The following is a 16726-nucleotide window of genomic DNA, read 5'->3' as shown; positions in this document are numbered from 1 at the left end:
TAATGTGTTGATAGTGCTTCAAACTCATTTGAAAAGTAAGTGCATTTCTACGAACGATTTTTTTAATAATATAAGAATAAAGCAAATTTTCAAAACATTTACTGTTTGACCCATTTATTAAATTGTAATTGTTCTGCTTTATATATATATATATATATATATATATATATATATATATATATATATATATATATATATATATATATATATATATATATATATATATATATTCATGCAGAAGCAATTCACACCCAACCCAATTTTCATAAGAAATATGGTAAATGGGAACGTTAAACTCGTAAAAGGACAAAATTTAAAATACAAAAGTCATTAGTATCTTGTTCAATACATTTTTATATAAAAAGAAATCCTTACTAGAACGAGCTCGCAATGGTTCAACAGTTCATCGGTCCTTCTCAGATTCCAGTGTGGCGGAGCGACAGGGACAAACCCTGATGTTGCAGATCCTGCAGGTTTCTGTATTACTGGTCTGGCATGGACAATCAATATAGTTTATACTGTATACAATACGTTTGAAGTGTTATACATATAGGCATGATAAATATACTGTGTTGTTTTAATGATTGTTCATAATTAGGGATGCAAACGAATATTCGAATATTCGATCAAACGTTTGATATTCGAATGTCAAAATCGGTATTCGAATATTCGATGTTTTGTTGTTAAATAAATATAATAATAAATATTTTGCCTACAACTCTGTTGTTTTGTTTAAGATTCGTTTGTCTTATTTTTACAACGACAATTTTGCCATTCGTTTGCATCTCTATTTATAATAGAAAAAAAATAATCGAAAAGGTCAACAGACTTACTGTTTCTTGCGTCTTTCTAACTCATCTTTTGATACGAACTTTGGTCGTCTTGATACTTCTCGCTCCGTCTTGTGGTGAATGTTACACTGCACCATTTTTGCAAAGTCTAGTTTATACTCATGCTCTTGAGTACTAAACTTTAGCTGACCATCAGGGTTTGAGATGTAAGCTTGTTCTAGGTCCTCGCTCGAGATTTTGGAACGATGTCCATCTGCATCCTGAAAATTAAAAAAAATGAATGTTTCTCGGTGAATGTTTTTATCCCTACTGCAAGTCCTTTTTATATTTTTACTGAATTGATATAAGGTTTCTGTATTGGATTTTAAAATTAATGTCAGCTCGCCAAAGTTGATTATTTTATATGGTTTCACAGAAACCATTTTCTTTGACAACATTTGAAAGGCAATGAACCTGAGCTCTTAAAACGTTTATAACCCAGGAGCTTCCCAAGACTTTACGTGTCGATACTTTGAAATACCAAGAGGGAACCCAGGAACTATTTTGTTCTGCAAGTGCATTATATTTTTAATTCAGTATATGATAAATACTCTCCACAGTGTATAATTAAAATATAAGTTAATTATATAGAATGTGGGTACATAATACGAACCGGCCGAAATGGAAGATTCAAATGGCTTTTGAGCCGGATCAAATTTGACATAAAAACGTCATTTTGCTGAAAATAGTACCCTTTTGCATCTTAATATGCACCGACAGACTGGTTTTATTTATCCAATAATGTTTTGATATTGATCACCAAATCAGACGCACTCTGAGTACTTAGTCTGAATCGGATTGAAGTTAATCTACGAAGTATAAATAAAATATTTTTTGACGTCAAAAAAGTTAACTAATGCTAGCGCGAAAGTTATCAATGTTGATGGAAAAAATCCTCTGGGGTCGTATTCATAAAGCATGTTAATGAAAATTGTCAACTCAGTAAAAATGCGTTTTTTTTTCTAAGCTGATTTTAAAGAAAACAAAAATGTTTTTACACTACAAATAAGCAAGAAAAAAGTAAAAGTGATAAATGCAAATAAACAGATGTAATGAAAATAAAATGAATTAAAAATATTCGTTGTTAAAAAAAGTCGAAATGTCAAAAAAATGTTTTGGAAACGGCTCCTGGTCTTATGTCAAAACCCACTGGAGTTCTGAAAAAAATGTCCAAATTCCCTGGAATGGCCACCAGAAATATGGTATGTATGGAAATGATGTCATAAGGAGCCAACAATATGTTTACCGTTACAATTTTATGCGACCAATAGTTTATATACGTACATGAAAGTTTACAACATATTTACACATTTTCAGTTTGTGAAAGTTTTTGCAAATTTAAGAGATTTATTTCGAATTAGGACTCTGCAGGAGAGGCACATTGTTTTGGCCTGTGAAAACTTGAACATTAAGAATTTGACAGAAAATGTTAGGAGTTGTGTTTTTTATTGAAGTAATATTAAGTTTCAACTGCCAAATATGTAATGTTTGTATGCATTTATATTCATAGCTTTAATCAAAACAAAATAAATATTAAATTAATTTAAGCAATTAATTATGTAAAGGCAGAAAGGTTCACATGCTGAATTAAAGCTGCACTCTCACAGATTGAACGTTTCGACAACTTTTTTTTTATTTTTTGTCTTGGAACGAGCTAATTTTTGTGAAAATCCATTGAAACCAGTGATACAAGTGACAAAAAATTAGATCGCAGATTTTTATATTTAAGTCCAAAAATTGATGTTGTATGCATTTTTCTTAAACCGTTAGTAACGGTTTAAACCATAAAACATTATTTTTTTAACGGAAATATGAAAATCTAAGATCTGTTGTTGTTTTTTTTGTCAACAACCTTATATTATTGGTTTGCGGATATTACCACAAATATTTGCTCTTCCAAGACAAAAAATAAAAAAAGTTGTCAAAACGTTCAATCTGTGATAGTGCAGCTTTAAGGGCAGAAGGGTGCTGCCAAAAAAGGATAGACAGCAGCACCATTCCATAACTCTTTCACTAAAACGCTATAAAACATTAAACATAAAGGTTTACTATGACACTTACATCACCATATTTCTTCCATTCCCCACTCTCTGCCATCCAAAACCACTGCCAGCTTGTTGCAAGGGGGTGCGAATCCAAAATTGCCGACGACTCTGTTGACACCCGATGGAATGTCAGGTGCTTGCCTTCACCCTCTGCTTTCATGGTCTTGAACTTCAGTTGCACCGACACATCTCTATGGTGGAGAACAATTAACATAAGATAGAGTAGTATTAAGATTAGAATTTCGAAAACCTAATATGTCACATGTCGGGAACGCCCATCACAATTTTTCTACTGGTAAATGTTACAATTACCTTGAATCAACTGACCAATATATACATATATACAAGACATGACATGACCACGACCAATATACCAAGTTTAAATATTCTTTAACGATTATCGGAAGAAAAGTAATTGATCAGAAATGCCATGTGACACAAAATATGACGCTGTGGACGAGAATATCACTGTCAAAAGTGTTGTTGCAAATATATGTATATTAAATAAATGATTTGTAGATTGAATATCAATGGTTTTCTCGAATTAATACACAATACATAGACTTTTCTTCTTATGAAAATCTCTAGATAATAAAACGATCAGATAATTTCTTACTGCTACAGAACACTTTCAGTTTGACAATTAACATGTTTTAATTCTTTAAAAATCTTCCATTAAATTGACAGAACGACAGCTTTGTCAAACTAAATACACAAACATACTCAATAAACAGACAGTATTCAACGTTGGCTGGATCGCTGTAGTGCAGTTCCATACGCATGTTTTCCAGGGGTTCGACTGTCTTCCAGTTAGAACTGTCATCAAACCGGTAGAACCACTGGTACAGTAATTCACAGTGGTAATTAAAACACTGTGCAAAGTACGAGCATCGACTCTGCAAAACAAGAAATCAATAAAAACTCAACATTAACATGCAAGGCGCATTGATGAAACGTATTAGATAAGATATAGATGTGTTAACAAGGGTTTAGCCAAGTTGGATTGTGCAAACCAGGGATCGCATTAATAAAATCGAATCTCAGTGTATTTATTTATCTTAAAGTGATAATGTTTGCATTAGAATTATTTAAATAACCTCTACTGTTCATTAAATTCATTTATATGCAACCATTATCTAGACTATTTTCTTGCTTATTTTCATATTTTTGGTGTACAAACATCCTTAATTCTTTTACATTTCAAATTAGAAAAAAAGTCAATTTTCCTCAATTAAATATTAAAGTTACTTTTTTAACACAGCCACAGAAACAGGGCCCAGTCAATTTCCCTAACCCCCTTTTTTATTTTGTTTGGCATTAATGTTCTATCACTGTTTCAACTATCGTACACAATGTGAATGTACATATAACTGACAACCCCCTGGACTTTTAATACAATTTTATGTCAAATTCTTGAAGGTTTTAAAAGCAATAACCAGCATTAAGCTTTTTGTACCACCAAACTAGGACATCAACACCATCAACAAGACCAGGAAATCAGCTTCACACTGTTTTCTTTCTTTGATTTACAGACATCAGTCTGCGGGTGATATTTTGAATTGTCAAAGCCAGAGTTATTGGCCTCACAACATAATGTCGTTGGTAACGCCATCTGCATTAAGAATCAAGTTATTTTATATTTCCAGTTATGACATAGGTAAAAGTGTTTGCACAACGCAAGCGTTGACACCATTGCTATTACAATAACTCAACTCAATTCTTTACTTCCAAAATCAGACAAACAGGTTAACACTCACCTTCAAATTGTAAATACATATCTTCTTGTTAAGGATGTTGTCTGCCGCAGTTTCGGATACCATTCTGGGGAAAGAAGAACCATTGGCATTTCATTCATGTCATTTTCATGGTTAAATGAAAACAACTATTAGTATCGAAATGACAACTTTTGTGAAAACATGAATAAGAACTCGGAGTCTCAAATTTTCAAATATTTGGCCGTTATGATATTTTTTCTGAATGCAACGTTGTATCAAATCAAAATGTATTTTTTTTTAATCTAAATACGTCAAATTCATGTTTTCTAACTTTGGCTAGAACAATTATAACCTCTTAAATAATTGCAATAGAGAATAGCACACGATCCTTATTATCTTTAAAGAGAAATCACTTTCAAGTTCGAAAGTACATTCAGAATCCACAACTTGTATGGACGAGTTACTTACTCTGCCTATAAACTCATATACGATACACAATATCCTCTAGACATACCGGCCCATGGACCTTTATACAATACACAACTCACCATTGGCATTACTGCCAACAGGACATGGGCCTGCCCATAAACCCGTCTACGACACACAAACCCCATATGTATACATGGTAATAGGTTTTCGGCTACCCATAGAACCTTATACGATACCTAATATCCCATTGGTGTTACTGCCAATGACACTTAGGTTTGCCCTAAAACCGGTATACGAAACATAACATCCCGTAGGCATACCTGCCAACAGGACAGGCCTGCCAAGCGTACCCGTAGACCCGTATACAATACACAACATGTATATAGGTAAACCTGCCAAAAGGACTTGCGCGTGCCCGTAGACCCGTATACGATACACAACATGTACGAGTATATAGGTATACCTGCCAACAGGACTTGGGCGTGCCAATAAACCCGTATACGATACAAGCCCATATGCTTACCTGCAAACAGGACTTGGGCTGTTAATAAACCAATAAACAATAAACAACACCCCAAATCTATAACTGCCAACATGACTGGGGCGTGTTCATTAACTCGTACAAAACAAACTGCATTATAAAGGCAAACCTGCCTGCAGAAAGTGGGCATGCCCATAAGCTCGTACACGATACACAACGGACTTAAGGCATACCTGCCCATAAACCCACACGATACACAAAACCCCCAAGGCATACCTTCCCCATAAACCCTTATACCATACACAATGCCCTTTAGGCATACATATTTTGCATACGAGACACACCACCCCTTAGGCATACCTGTCCTTAAACTTGCACACGATGCACAAATTCCTTAAGTATACCTGCTCATAAACCTGCAAACGAACGATATACAACATCCCATAGGAAAACCTGACCCAAAACCTGCAGAGGATACACAACTCCCCTTATGCATACCTGCCAACATGACTTGGACGTGCCCATAAACTCGAATACGACACACAAACATGTCCATACACAACTATAAGATACACAAAACCCCTAAGGCATACCTGCCCATAAACCTGCAAACGATACATAATATTCCTACGACATACCTGCTCATACCGGCATAAGATACACAACACCCCTTAAGCATACCTGCCCATACACCCTCATACGATAAACAACATCCCTATGGCATACCTGTCCATAAACCTACACAAGCCAAGTAAGGCATATCTACTTACTCATAAACCCTTATACCATACAAAACCCTCTTAGGCACACCTGCCCATTAACCCGTATTCGAAACAAAACACCCCTTAGGCAAACCTGACCTTAAACCCTTTAATTTATACGATACTCAACACCACTTAGGCATACCTGTCCATAATCCTGCATACGATACAAACACCCATTAGGCATACCTCCCATACACCTGCATACAATACACACCATCCCTTAAGTATACCTGCCCATAAACATGTTTACGATACACAAAACCCCAAAGGCATACCCGTCCATAAATCTGCATATGATACACATCACCCCTTAGGCATACCTGCCAATAAATGTTCTTACCTGCCCATACACCAGCATACGTTAAAAAACCCTTAAGGCATACCTGCCCATACATATGTTTACGATACACCACACCCCTTAGTCAAACCTGCCCATAAACCCGTATACGATACACAACACCACTAAGGAATACATACCTGCCCATAAACTAGCATACGATACACAACACCTCTTATACATGGCTGCCCATAAAGCTTATACGATACACAACACCCCTTAGGCATACCTGTCCATAAACACTTACATGATACACTCCCCCCCCTCTAAGGCATACCGGCCAATAAACATGCATACGATACACAACAACCATTAGGCATATCTGCCCATGAACCTGCATAAGATGCAAACCACCCTTAAGGCATATCTGCCCATAAATCTGCATATATGATACACGACAACCCTTATGCATATCTGCCCATAAACATGCATACGATACACAACAACCCATAGGCATATAGCCCATAAACCTGCATATGATACACAACAGCCCTTAGGCATATCTGCCCATAAACCTGCATGTATATACGATACACAGCACCCCTTAGGCATACCTGCCCATAGACCTGCATACGATAAACAACAACCATTAGGCATACCTGCCCAAAAATCTGCATATGAGACACAACAACCCTTAGGCATATCTGCCCATAAACCTGCATATGAGACACAACAACCCTTAGGCATATCTGCCCATAAACATGCATACGATACACAACAACCATAAGGCATATCTGCCCATAAACCTGCATACGGTACACAACAATCTTTAGGCATATCTGCACATAAACTTGCATACGGTACACAACAACCCTAAGGCATATCTGCCCATTAACCTGCATACGATACAAAATAACCCTTAGGCACACCTGTCAATAAACACCTGCATGCCATTCACAACCACCCTAAGATTAACCTGCCCATAAACTAGCATACGAAACGCAACAAGCCTTAGGCAAACCTGCCAACAGGACTTGGGTGTGACAATAAGCCAGAATACGATAGACAACAACCCTCAGGCAAAGCTGCCAACAGTACCTGGGCGTTCCCATACCCCCTATACGATACACAACACCCTTAAGGCATACCTGCCAACAGGACTTGAGCGTGCCCATAATACCGTCAAAGATACACAACACTCCATAGGCATACCTGCCAACAGGACTTGGATGTGTACATAAACCGGAATACGATACCCCCCTTCCCCTTAAGCATACCTGCCAACAGGACTAGGGCGTCCCCATTAGGCCACTTAAGCATACCTGTCAACAAGACTTGAACTAGCCCTCTGCGAATTAAAAGGTATCCCTGGTCTCTGGGTTCCTCTGCCAGACGCGACTGCTTCTGCTAAAATTTAATAACATGGGACACTAGGTCAGATGTTATAAAACAGCGGCCATTATCAAAAGAGAACATATACTACAGTCTTTAATGAATTTTACAGTCGGATCAAAACACTACTTTTAATTTCTACTATTAAAATGAAGTTGAATCTAAGTAGATTACTGAAAATTGCCCCAGATCTATGAATAATGTTCAAAGATTCACATTCCAATTCAAAGTTTTCAGCATTTATTATATCTCAGACGCCGTTCTCAGTTCAACAATGTGCTGTACTCCTGCCAGAGTTATGTAACTTTTTTCTTATGACTTTATTAGCATTCTGACATGGATATATGTTGCATGACAATAATGACTTCTAAAGATATTTCCGTATCTTGACTGCTTCGGTACTTGCCTAAATTTATCAAGAAATGAATTGATATAAAAAATAACTATTTCTTACCTCCACCTAATTGCGCAGGAGACAAAGGGGGTCTTCTGGAAGTGGGCCAAACTCCCCTGTCCTGTATAGTCATGCCTGACATCGGTCTTCTCAGGGTATCCGGAAGTGGCCTGCCTCTGTTGAAAAAGAGAAATATGCGAGCTAGATAGTTAGTGCTTGGATGCAATTTTGTTATTTGTTAATTTATAGTATGCATCTTAAACTTCTATATAGAAGGGTTTTCATGTAAGTGCAAACACGATCTCAATAAAATAATCAAATATAAAACTTACAACATCATCAAAGTGTTTGAGTTTTGTGCAACACAAATCCAGTAATGCCATTTCGTGATCATTCAAGGACCATAACCCTGGTTTTACTAAGTGCAGCGGGAAACAATATCCCAGGTGCACAACTTGATCAATCAATTAATATTTTCCTAAGGTTTCATGACTCTCGGTGAAATAGTTTTGGAAATTTGAGCGGCACGAGTTCGGACGTAATCACACACGCATGGAATCACGCACGCATGCACGAACGGACGGAAAAGAGCAAATATGTTTGCCCTCCCCATCATCCCCGATTTAAGTGAGGGTTTTTTTTTAAGAAATATTTTTTTTTACTTTAATTTTAAAACATAAATTCCCCTCAGACTGTCAAGTGAGAAAATGCATTTGAAATTTGTAGTTATAATTTCAAAATAATGAAGCTATAATTCATAGAATGAAGTGTTTGTATAGGCATGAAAAATATTGATGATTAATCGATCATTAATTGGAATTTATCATTGAAATTCGATAGGAAACTTTTGTCCGATTCCCAAAACTAATGTTCATACCTTCCAAACATCAGTTCAGGAATAGGTCCATCTCTTCCGGAGTAATTCCTGTCATTTGACTGCATTATTTTTTTGAATTCTGCTAAATTCCTGTTTGGTATTTTTCCCATACTGATGCCATGCTTCTCTAAGACATTTCGTACTGTACTTTCATGGATGAAATGGCTTCTTTGGCAGTTTTCTGTCACACATTCCCGTGTTATGTAGTTTTTACACAGATGCAGATATGGGCATGGTTTTCCGTTTTTATCATTTCTGCATCCCCCATTCTTGTTGTAAAACTCACATATCTTTGTGGCAGCATTTCTGTTGTTCAACAAGAGACATTTGTAGCTGATCCAGTAAGAGTTGTCTCAGAACTTACATGTTGTTGGAAGTTGTTCAGACATGACCAAAAATAAAATGAATGAATTTCAAGTTTACATATCAGATATTAAACATACAATTATGTTAGCCTGTTCAGAACGAGATGTTTCTCGGACAGGTCTGCATTTTTATAGAAGTGCTAACGAGAGCGGATTCTGTTGAAAAGTACCTCCATTTTATTTAAGAACACCAAGTTTGATGATAACTGCTTGTTCGTTAGCCGAATTTAGAGAGCGGGCAATATTTATTTAGTGTTTTACAAATTCAAGGATCATAACTCTTGGGATGACTAAAGCGACATGGCTGATTATCGAACCTGACCGAGATATTGATATTTTGCCCAAACACATTCTGACCAAATTCGTTGATGATTGGACACAGGCTTCTAAAGTATTTGATCCGACAAGACCGTTCTTATAGAATTTCTATAATCAAAGGGTGATAACGTTCGAGTGACTTGAGCCATATGGTTTGTTTACGAACTCGTCCATGTTATATTGCCCATAGACGTACAGACTGGTTATAAAGCTTGATTGAAACATAATTTGATGATAATTGGACGAAGGCTTTTTAAGTTATTGGTCAGACATTATATAGAAAACTAGCAATGTGTCCATAGGACAAGGAAGCCCTATATGCCGCGTTTGTCACAAAAGGAAGGGCAATTATCTTGTCCATTAACCATATATGTGCATCAAACGTTTGTGCTCCACAACTGAACAACATCAAATACCTTCTTAAAAGATCTCATGAGTGTATGACAAAAAAAAAATAAGTTATAACGACAAATATTCAACAGTCAAAAAATGCCAATTTCTGCTTATTCAAGGGCTATAACTCTAGATATTATATGTGCAACAGCAATCAAAACCACAGGTGCACAACATCATCACAAGATTGACATTCCCTCACGGTTTCAGTACTTTAAGTAATAAAGTGTTTTAGTTTTTGCGACAAAAATCCAGAAATGCCATTTCGTGCTCATTCAATATAACCCTGGTTTTACTAAGTGCAGCGGGAAACAATATCTCAGGTGCAAAACTTAATCAATCAATTGATATTCTCCTAAGGTTTCATGACTCTCGGTGAAATGGTTTTGGAATTTGAGCGGCACGAGTTCGGACTGAACCAAACACACATGGACTCACGCATGCATGCACGAACGGACGGAAAAGAGCAAATCTGTTTGCCCTCCCAATCCTCCCCGATTTAAGTGAGTAAATATTATTTTTTTACTTTAATTTAAAGTTCCCTCAAACAATTCAAGTGAGAAAATGCATTTGTAATTTGTAGTTATAGTTTCAAAATAATGAAGCTAAAATTCATAGAATGAAGTGTTTGTATAGGCATGAAAAATATTGATGATTAATCGATCATTGATTGGAATTTATCATTGAAATTCGATAGTAAACTTTTGTGCGATTCCCAAAACCAATGTTCATACCTTCCAAACATCGGTTCAGGAATAGGTCCATCTCTTCCGGAGAAATTCCTGTCATTTGACTGCATTATTTTTTTGAATTCTGCTAAATTCTTCTTTGGTATTTTTCCCATACTGATGCCATGCTTCTCTAAGACATTCCTTACTGTACTCTTATGGATGAAATGGCTTCTTTGGCAGTTATCTGTTATGCATTCCCGAGTTATGTAGTTCTTACATAGATGCAGATATGTGCATGGTTTTCCGGCTTCATTATTTCTGCATCCACCCGCCATGTTGTAAAACTCACATATTTTGGTTGGACGTTTAAGGAGATCTTCAACAAGAGGCATTGGCAACTGATTCAGTAAGAGTTGACTCAGAACTTCCATGTTATGGGAAGTTGTTAAGTCATGTCCAACAATACACGGATTGTGTGTGCAGTTTCCATATAAAATATACCTCTTACAAATATGTAAGCCTTTGCAGACCGAGATGTTTCCCGGACAGGTCTGGTTTGAACAATGCATTTCACATACCTTTACTTTGATAGAAAGACGGACAAATAATTGTCCATCTTCAAACAACTCAAACTGATCGGTATAGTTTCTAAGGAGACGTTCAAATTGTCTTCCCTCCATGAGCGCGTTGAAGTTAGCATGAAGATCCGCAAATCCTATCGCATAGTTCGGTTGTGACGCCAGAAATCTTATCACTCTGCGAACAATGTCATCCTTATCTTGATCTATAGCCATCGCCATTTTATAGCACTAGATGCAATGAAGTTTTGTGTGAACTGAAAATAAATAAATATTTGTTTGCAACAAGCAGATAAGGATCGAAGACTGGTGAATTGGGGATAAAAACAAAACTACATAATAGCAGTCTCAATGCCATAGTAGTCACAACATGTTAGATATATTTATTATTAAACCTACATGTTTAAATATACAATATATAAATTTGTACGTCATTGTTTTTTGCGATCAATTCCTTTTTAGTAACATTATGAATATAAGAACACTTCCTGAATTTAAATCAATATGGTTTTAAATTAACATATTATTGAAGAGACCCTATAAATGTATATCAGTCGTCAACTTGTCTCCAGAATACTTTTTCAAACCGGAACTAAAAACTGTCGGTTGTGATAAAAATCATGTTTGCTTATAATACTGCATAATATCAGTTAAGCTGACGCATATTGCATAAAACAAAATGTTTGTAACAATGATGATCCCCATAAGGCCAACCATCATTTTTTTTCAATAAGGTATGGAAGGTAGGGATTTTTTTTCATTGATTTCTTTTGGCAAAAATACTTTATATCAAGATCATTTTCTTGCAAATTGTTCTTTTTCCTGCAAATATTGCTATTTATTCTGTCAAATATTGGTAAATGTTTAAAATAAATTTCTGGTTTATTGCGGAATACCAACATATAGCTTTTTTCTTTCATATTTCGCATGGTGTATGATTCTGAAAGCTTGATTTCGCATGGACATAGGTATTTGAATAGCCAATTAAATTAGACATTGCTAATGATCATCTTGATAAGTCTAACACGACTGGGTGTTTTTGTTTTTTGTCATTTTTTTTTATCCTCAGATATGGAGGAAATAGGGTTAGGATGGTCTGATTTCCCAAAACAAGCTATTATATTTTTGGTATGTCCTAGTTCAAACAAGAAATGTATTGTTCAATTCCCAAATCAAGCTTTTATATTTTGGTATGTCGTAGTTCAAACAAGAAATGAATTGTTCAATATCTTGAAACATGAGACATAAATTGAGAAAATGCTTCAATTTGCCAAACAAAATCTTTGAATACTGGAATTCCACGAATTTGAGCTTGGATTTATTGTTCAATAATAATATTTATCACAAATCTCCAGTCCAGATAGAAAAATATGACCAAGAGCACGTCAGTAAGCTGTTTTAGAGTAAAGCCGGGTTACCGCTCATGCAGCATGCTCGAGAGTCCGATTTTTCATTCCAGACCGGAAACACAATCATGTGTTTTTCTTTTCTTGCATACAATCATAAATTCGTGTACATAATGACGTAGAAAAATGTATTTTTATACATTTCACCAAACAGCATCATGACGCGAAGTACATTTAATGGTCACTGAGGTCAAAAAGTTCCTTGAAAAATCATATTTTCAAAGGTCATTTGTTTTCATATTGTACTCAAATTTCTTGTAGAAATATGCATTCAATCACACTCCTTTTAAATGTCAAAATTTACTTGCCATAAACAATACAGTTGAACATTTAAGAAGTGACACATTGCGCGTGGGATACCAGCACAGCTAAATTCACCGGAAATCCAGAGTGGTGCTAAAACCTAGTATCCGATACCCGGTATCTGGTACCATTTGTCGATCCAAATCTAGATGATACCGGGATATAATCAGATGATAAATCCCAGTATCGCAAGACATTGTATTTATTGCATATCGAAGGCATCTGTAAGTGGAGTTTTTATCATGAGTTATTGTTTTCTTTTGTGACTCTGTTGGTTTGATGGTTCTAGTAATAATGTCAAACTGTTTTGATATATTTCTATAATTTTACAGGTTTGTTAGTACTTATAACATTAACTACGCAATACTGAACCTTGTTCTTTTGTTCAAATTATTGCTAGAAATGATACCCATCGGAAACTCATCGGGGATATTAACACTTGTTCTAAAATTGCTTTCCTGTATGGATGCTTTCCGTTTTATAATAAATGTTAAATCGCTGCCATTCCTTGCGAAAATAAAAATTTATAACAAATAAATTACAGCTATTCATATGATTTAAAAAGTTGCTAGATTAAAATTTCTTCATATCGAGGCATAACCCTTTAATCTTCAAGTACGGACGGAATGCTAGCTCCGTAAACAAACGTACCAGACAATATTAATCACGGACAACGAACAAAAACATTGAACGTGTTTTATATTTGATCTGATTTGGTATTACACTGAAGAAATGCAAAATACAAAGAATAATAAACAATAACACTTATGTAAAACCAATTTTATCATGAAACGACATGATAACACTTGACAAACACAAATTCGTATTGATAAATATTACGAACATTAATTATGATTTAAGTTCATATTATTATATTAAATGACTACGGATGACCTCACATGCCACACAAAGCAGTTTTGAGTGACACAGATTCAAAAATGTTAATTTTGGTAATTCCACAAACCAACCACAGCCTCAAGAGCACAACCAGCAGTTTTAAAGTCTTTTTCACCACTCTTGTTGGCTTTGACATCTCATCAGTTATGCCATTCAGTGCAGCTGTCAAATCACTGTACTGTTCTGTGATGATTTTAGGAAAAAAGATCCACAAACATGATACCGCTCATCATTTTTTTTTTAAATTAATTGACAATGGGACATAATCAAACAACTGAAAACTGGCAATATTGTGTTTCCTACGCATAAACGCAAACAAATGCAGTCGTTCAGTAAGCCTTGGCATGTATTGTTTGACGAATATTTTGCACTCAGTAAAATGTTAATACACTGAAATTGTTCAAGCAGAAAAAAAACAATGTCAATGTCAGCGCCAGCACCAAAGAAAGGACAAAACTGCAGATATATTCTATGAGAGATAATTAAAAATAACAGTGTATCAATGAAATATTTCTTTTCTGTTAGACAAACAATTGACACACTTAGTGTTATGGCGAATATAAGATAAGTACCTTATATTATATAATTTTGGTAAGGTCCTCCTAGATAGGCCTCTGATCATACTTGATGTTCGGCCAGCATCCTGTGAGGGTCCTGCCCTTGTATTTTGCCTCCTTATACAGTAGTCTGGATAGAAGTTTAACAGTCAGTGGAAAAGTCTCCAATCCCCTTTATTTATTGTTTCCGTGTATAAATAATTCTTTTGGAAGTAGTTCTGATTTCCAAAAATTCATAACCTTTGTTTTCCTACCTTTACTTTCATTTTCCATGTATAACAACACTTAAGACAAATATCAGAACCTATCTGCAAACCGACTTGTGTTTGAGAAAATAGTACAATATCATCGACAAATATATCCAACCACCTTTTCAACAGATTCATCTCAATCCCATCGTAGCCATTTATAATATATATATATAATTAGTTAAAGCATTTCCTCAAAGTCGTCTTAATATAATGAGAAAAATACAGGAGATAATCATTCTCCCTGCCGCACTCCTAAAAACAATGAAATAATGTATAAGAGTATTGCGTACTTTAAGTCTTGATTTTATATCATCAACAATGGACGCAACTGACACTACTGCCCTTGAGTAAGCACTGTATAATCGTGTGTATAGAATATCGTAATCTGATACATAGAGCTTGTTAGGAGGTGCTCTTGCAGACAGTGATTCATTATATAAAAACAAACATGTCATTAAGAGACAAGAGGTTCAAAATTGCTTTACAAAATTTTGAGTTTGTTAACACAAGTCAGAGATAGAAATTACAAAAGTATTGCTGGAGAAGAAAGATTTTGAAACGACGGTCTCACTGGGAAAATTGAAGATGAAGTCCTCTTTATCACTTCATGTAAGGCTTATAATTGTCAAAGAAATTAGTTTTATGGCTGTTTAGTAATGAGGATAAAGCTGTAATCTGCGACTTTGTAAATGATTGTTATCAGTTAAGGTCCTATCTAATTAATAATCGTTCAAAACACCAATATAGATCAGTAAGTTCATCTTCCTCTAGGCACACCAGTTCATATACTAGAATACTAATATGAAATAGTTTGTGAATTGGTTTTGAAACTATTTCAAGTTCAAACCACAACTTACTTTATAATAATGAAATAATGCTATGTCATGTGGTTCTAATTTGACTGTTACTGTTTTATGATTATAACTATGTCCGTGAATTAATTTATAGTCATTGCACCCATTAATACTGCCTACTTCATCATACCACAGATAACATATTATGATGCATTCACTAAAAAAACAACTTTTTCGCTTGAAATTATGATAAGTAACAAGTATGATCAACCTTTATAATGCAAACAAATCTATTTTATGATAGGATTTTAATAAAGCAGAAAAAAAGTCTTATTTAATTTTACCACAGGTTCTAGGTCTTACCACATAATCAAGGGCATTGCCTATATCTATAAAACCGCAATTTAACTTTTTATTATTGTTTATTATATTGGCAATAAGTCCATGATGTACAATAACATTGTCAACAGTGCGCATATTTTCTTAAAGCCAGACTGAGGTTCAATATATACAAAATGCATTTTGAAAGCATTTGTGTGTGGTCGGAAAAATGTTCTGAAATGTTGATAAAACACGTTTTCAGAATTATATTTAAATCACACCAATGAAATATTATTGCACAAGGTGTCCAATTCAAATCATAAATTGAAAACTTTATAAACAAGAGCTGTCACCGAGACAAGCGCGCTCTACCTTTCCGCCGCAAAACCTTAGCCATAATTTCTAATAATAAAGGACCATAATTAGCATTATATGAAAAAATAGAGTTATCCAACTTGATTATTTCTGAGATATTAACATATGTGTGCTAACATGCAAAACCTAAACCAGAATAAGTATAAATATAAATAATAATGGGAAATAATTTGCATTATTGCAAGATGCAGTTATCTTACTTGATAATTAAGTCGGTTATATAGTTTGGAAGTCATTTCAATAGTCTCTATGTAATACATTATGTATTTGCTGAGATATTGACTTAAATTTGG

General features: G+C 35.0%; 1 protein-coding gene across 1 annotated transcript in view; it reads right to left on the bottom strand.

The window, feature by feature from the left end:
- LOC128202732 (protein mono-ADP-ribosyltransferase PARP12-like) overlaps nt 1-16726 on the bottom strand; it is a 69542-nt gene that overhangs the window by 4265 nt on the left and 48551 nt on the right. Inside the window, exons 2-10 of the mRNA XM_052903814.1 lie at nt 11015-11786; nt 9205-9510; nt 8388-8503; nt 7864-7948; nt 4633-4696; nt 3599-3771; nt 2892-3066; nt 834-1051; nt 376-490 (exon numbers count right to left, since the gene is read on the bottom strand). Coding sequence (XP_052759774.1) covers nt 376-490; nt 834-1051; nt 2892-3066; nt 3599-3771; nt 4633-4696; nt 7864-7948; nt 8388-8503; nt 9205-9510; nt 11015-11751 — 1989 coding nt within the window. The 5' untranslated portion in view covers nt 11752-11786. The remainder of the gene's footprint in view (nt 1-375; nt 491-833; nt 1052-2891; nt 3067-3598; nt 3772-4632; nt 4697-7863; nt 7949-8387; nt 8504-9204; nt 9511-11014; nt 11787-16726) is intronic.

This window comes from Mya arenaria, chromosome 9, assembly GCF_026914265.1.
Source record: "Mya arenaria isolate MELC-2E11 chromosome 9, ASM2691426v1".
Classification (NCBI taxonomy): domain Eukaryota; kingdom Metazoa; phylum Mollusca; class Bivalvia; order Myida; family Myidae; genus Mya; species Mya arenaria.
The sequence above is the reverse complement of the archived record's forward strand: the minus strand, read 5'-3'. Positions and strand labels throughout refer to the sequence as shown.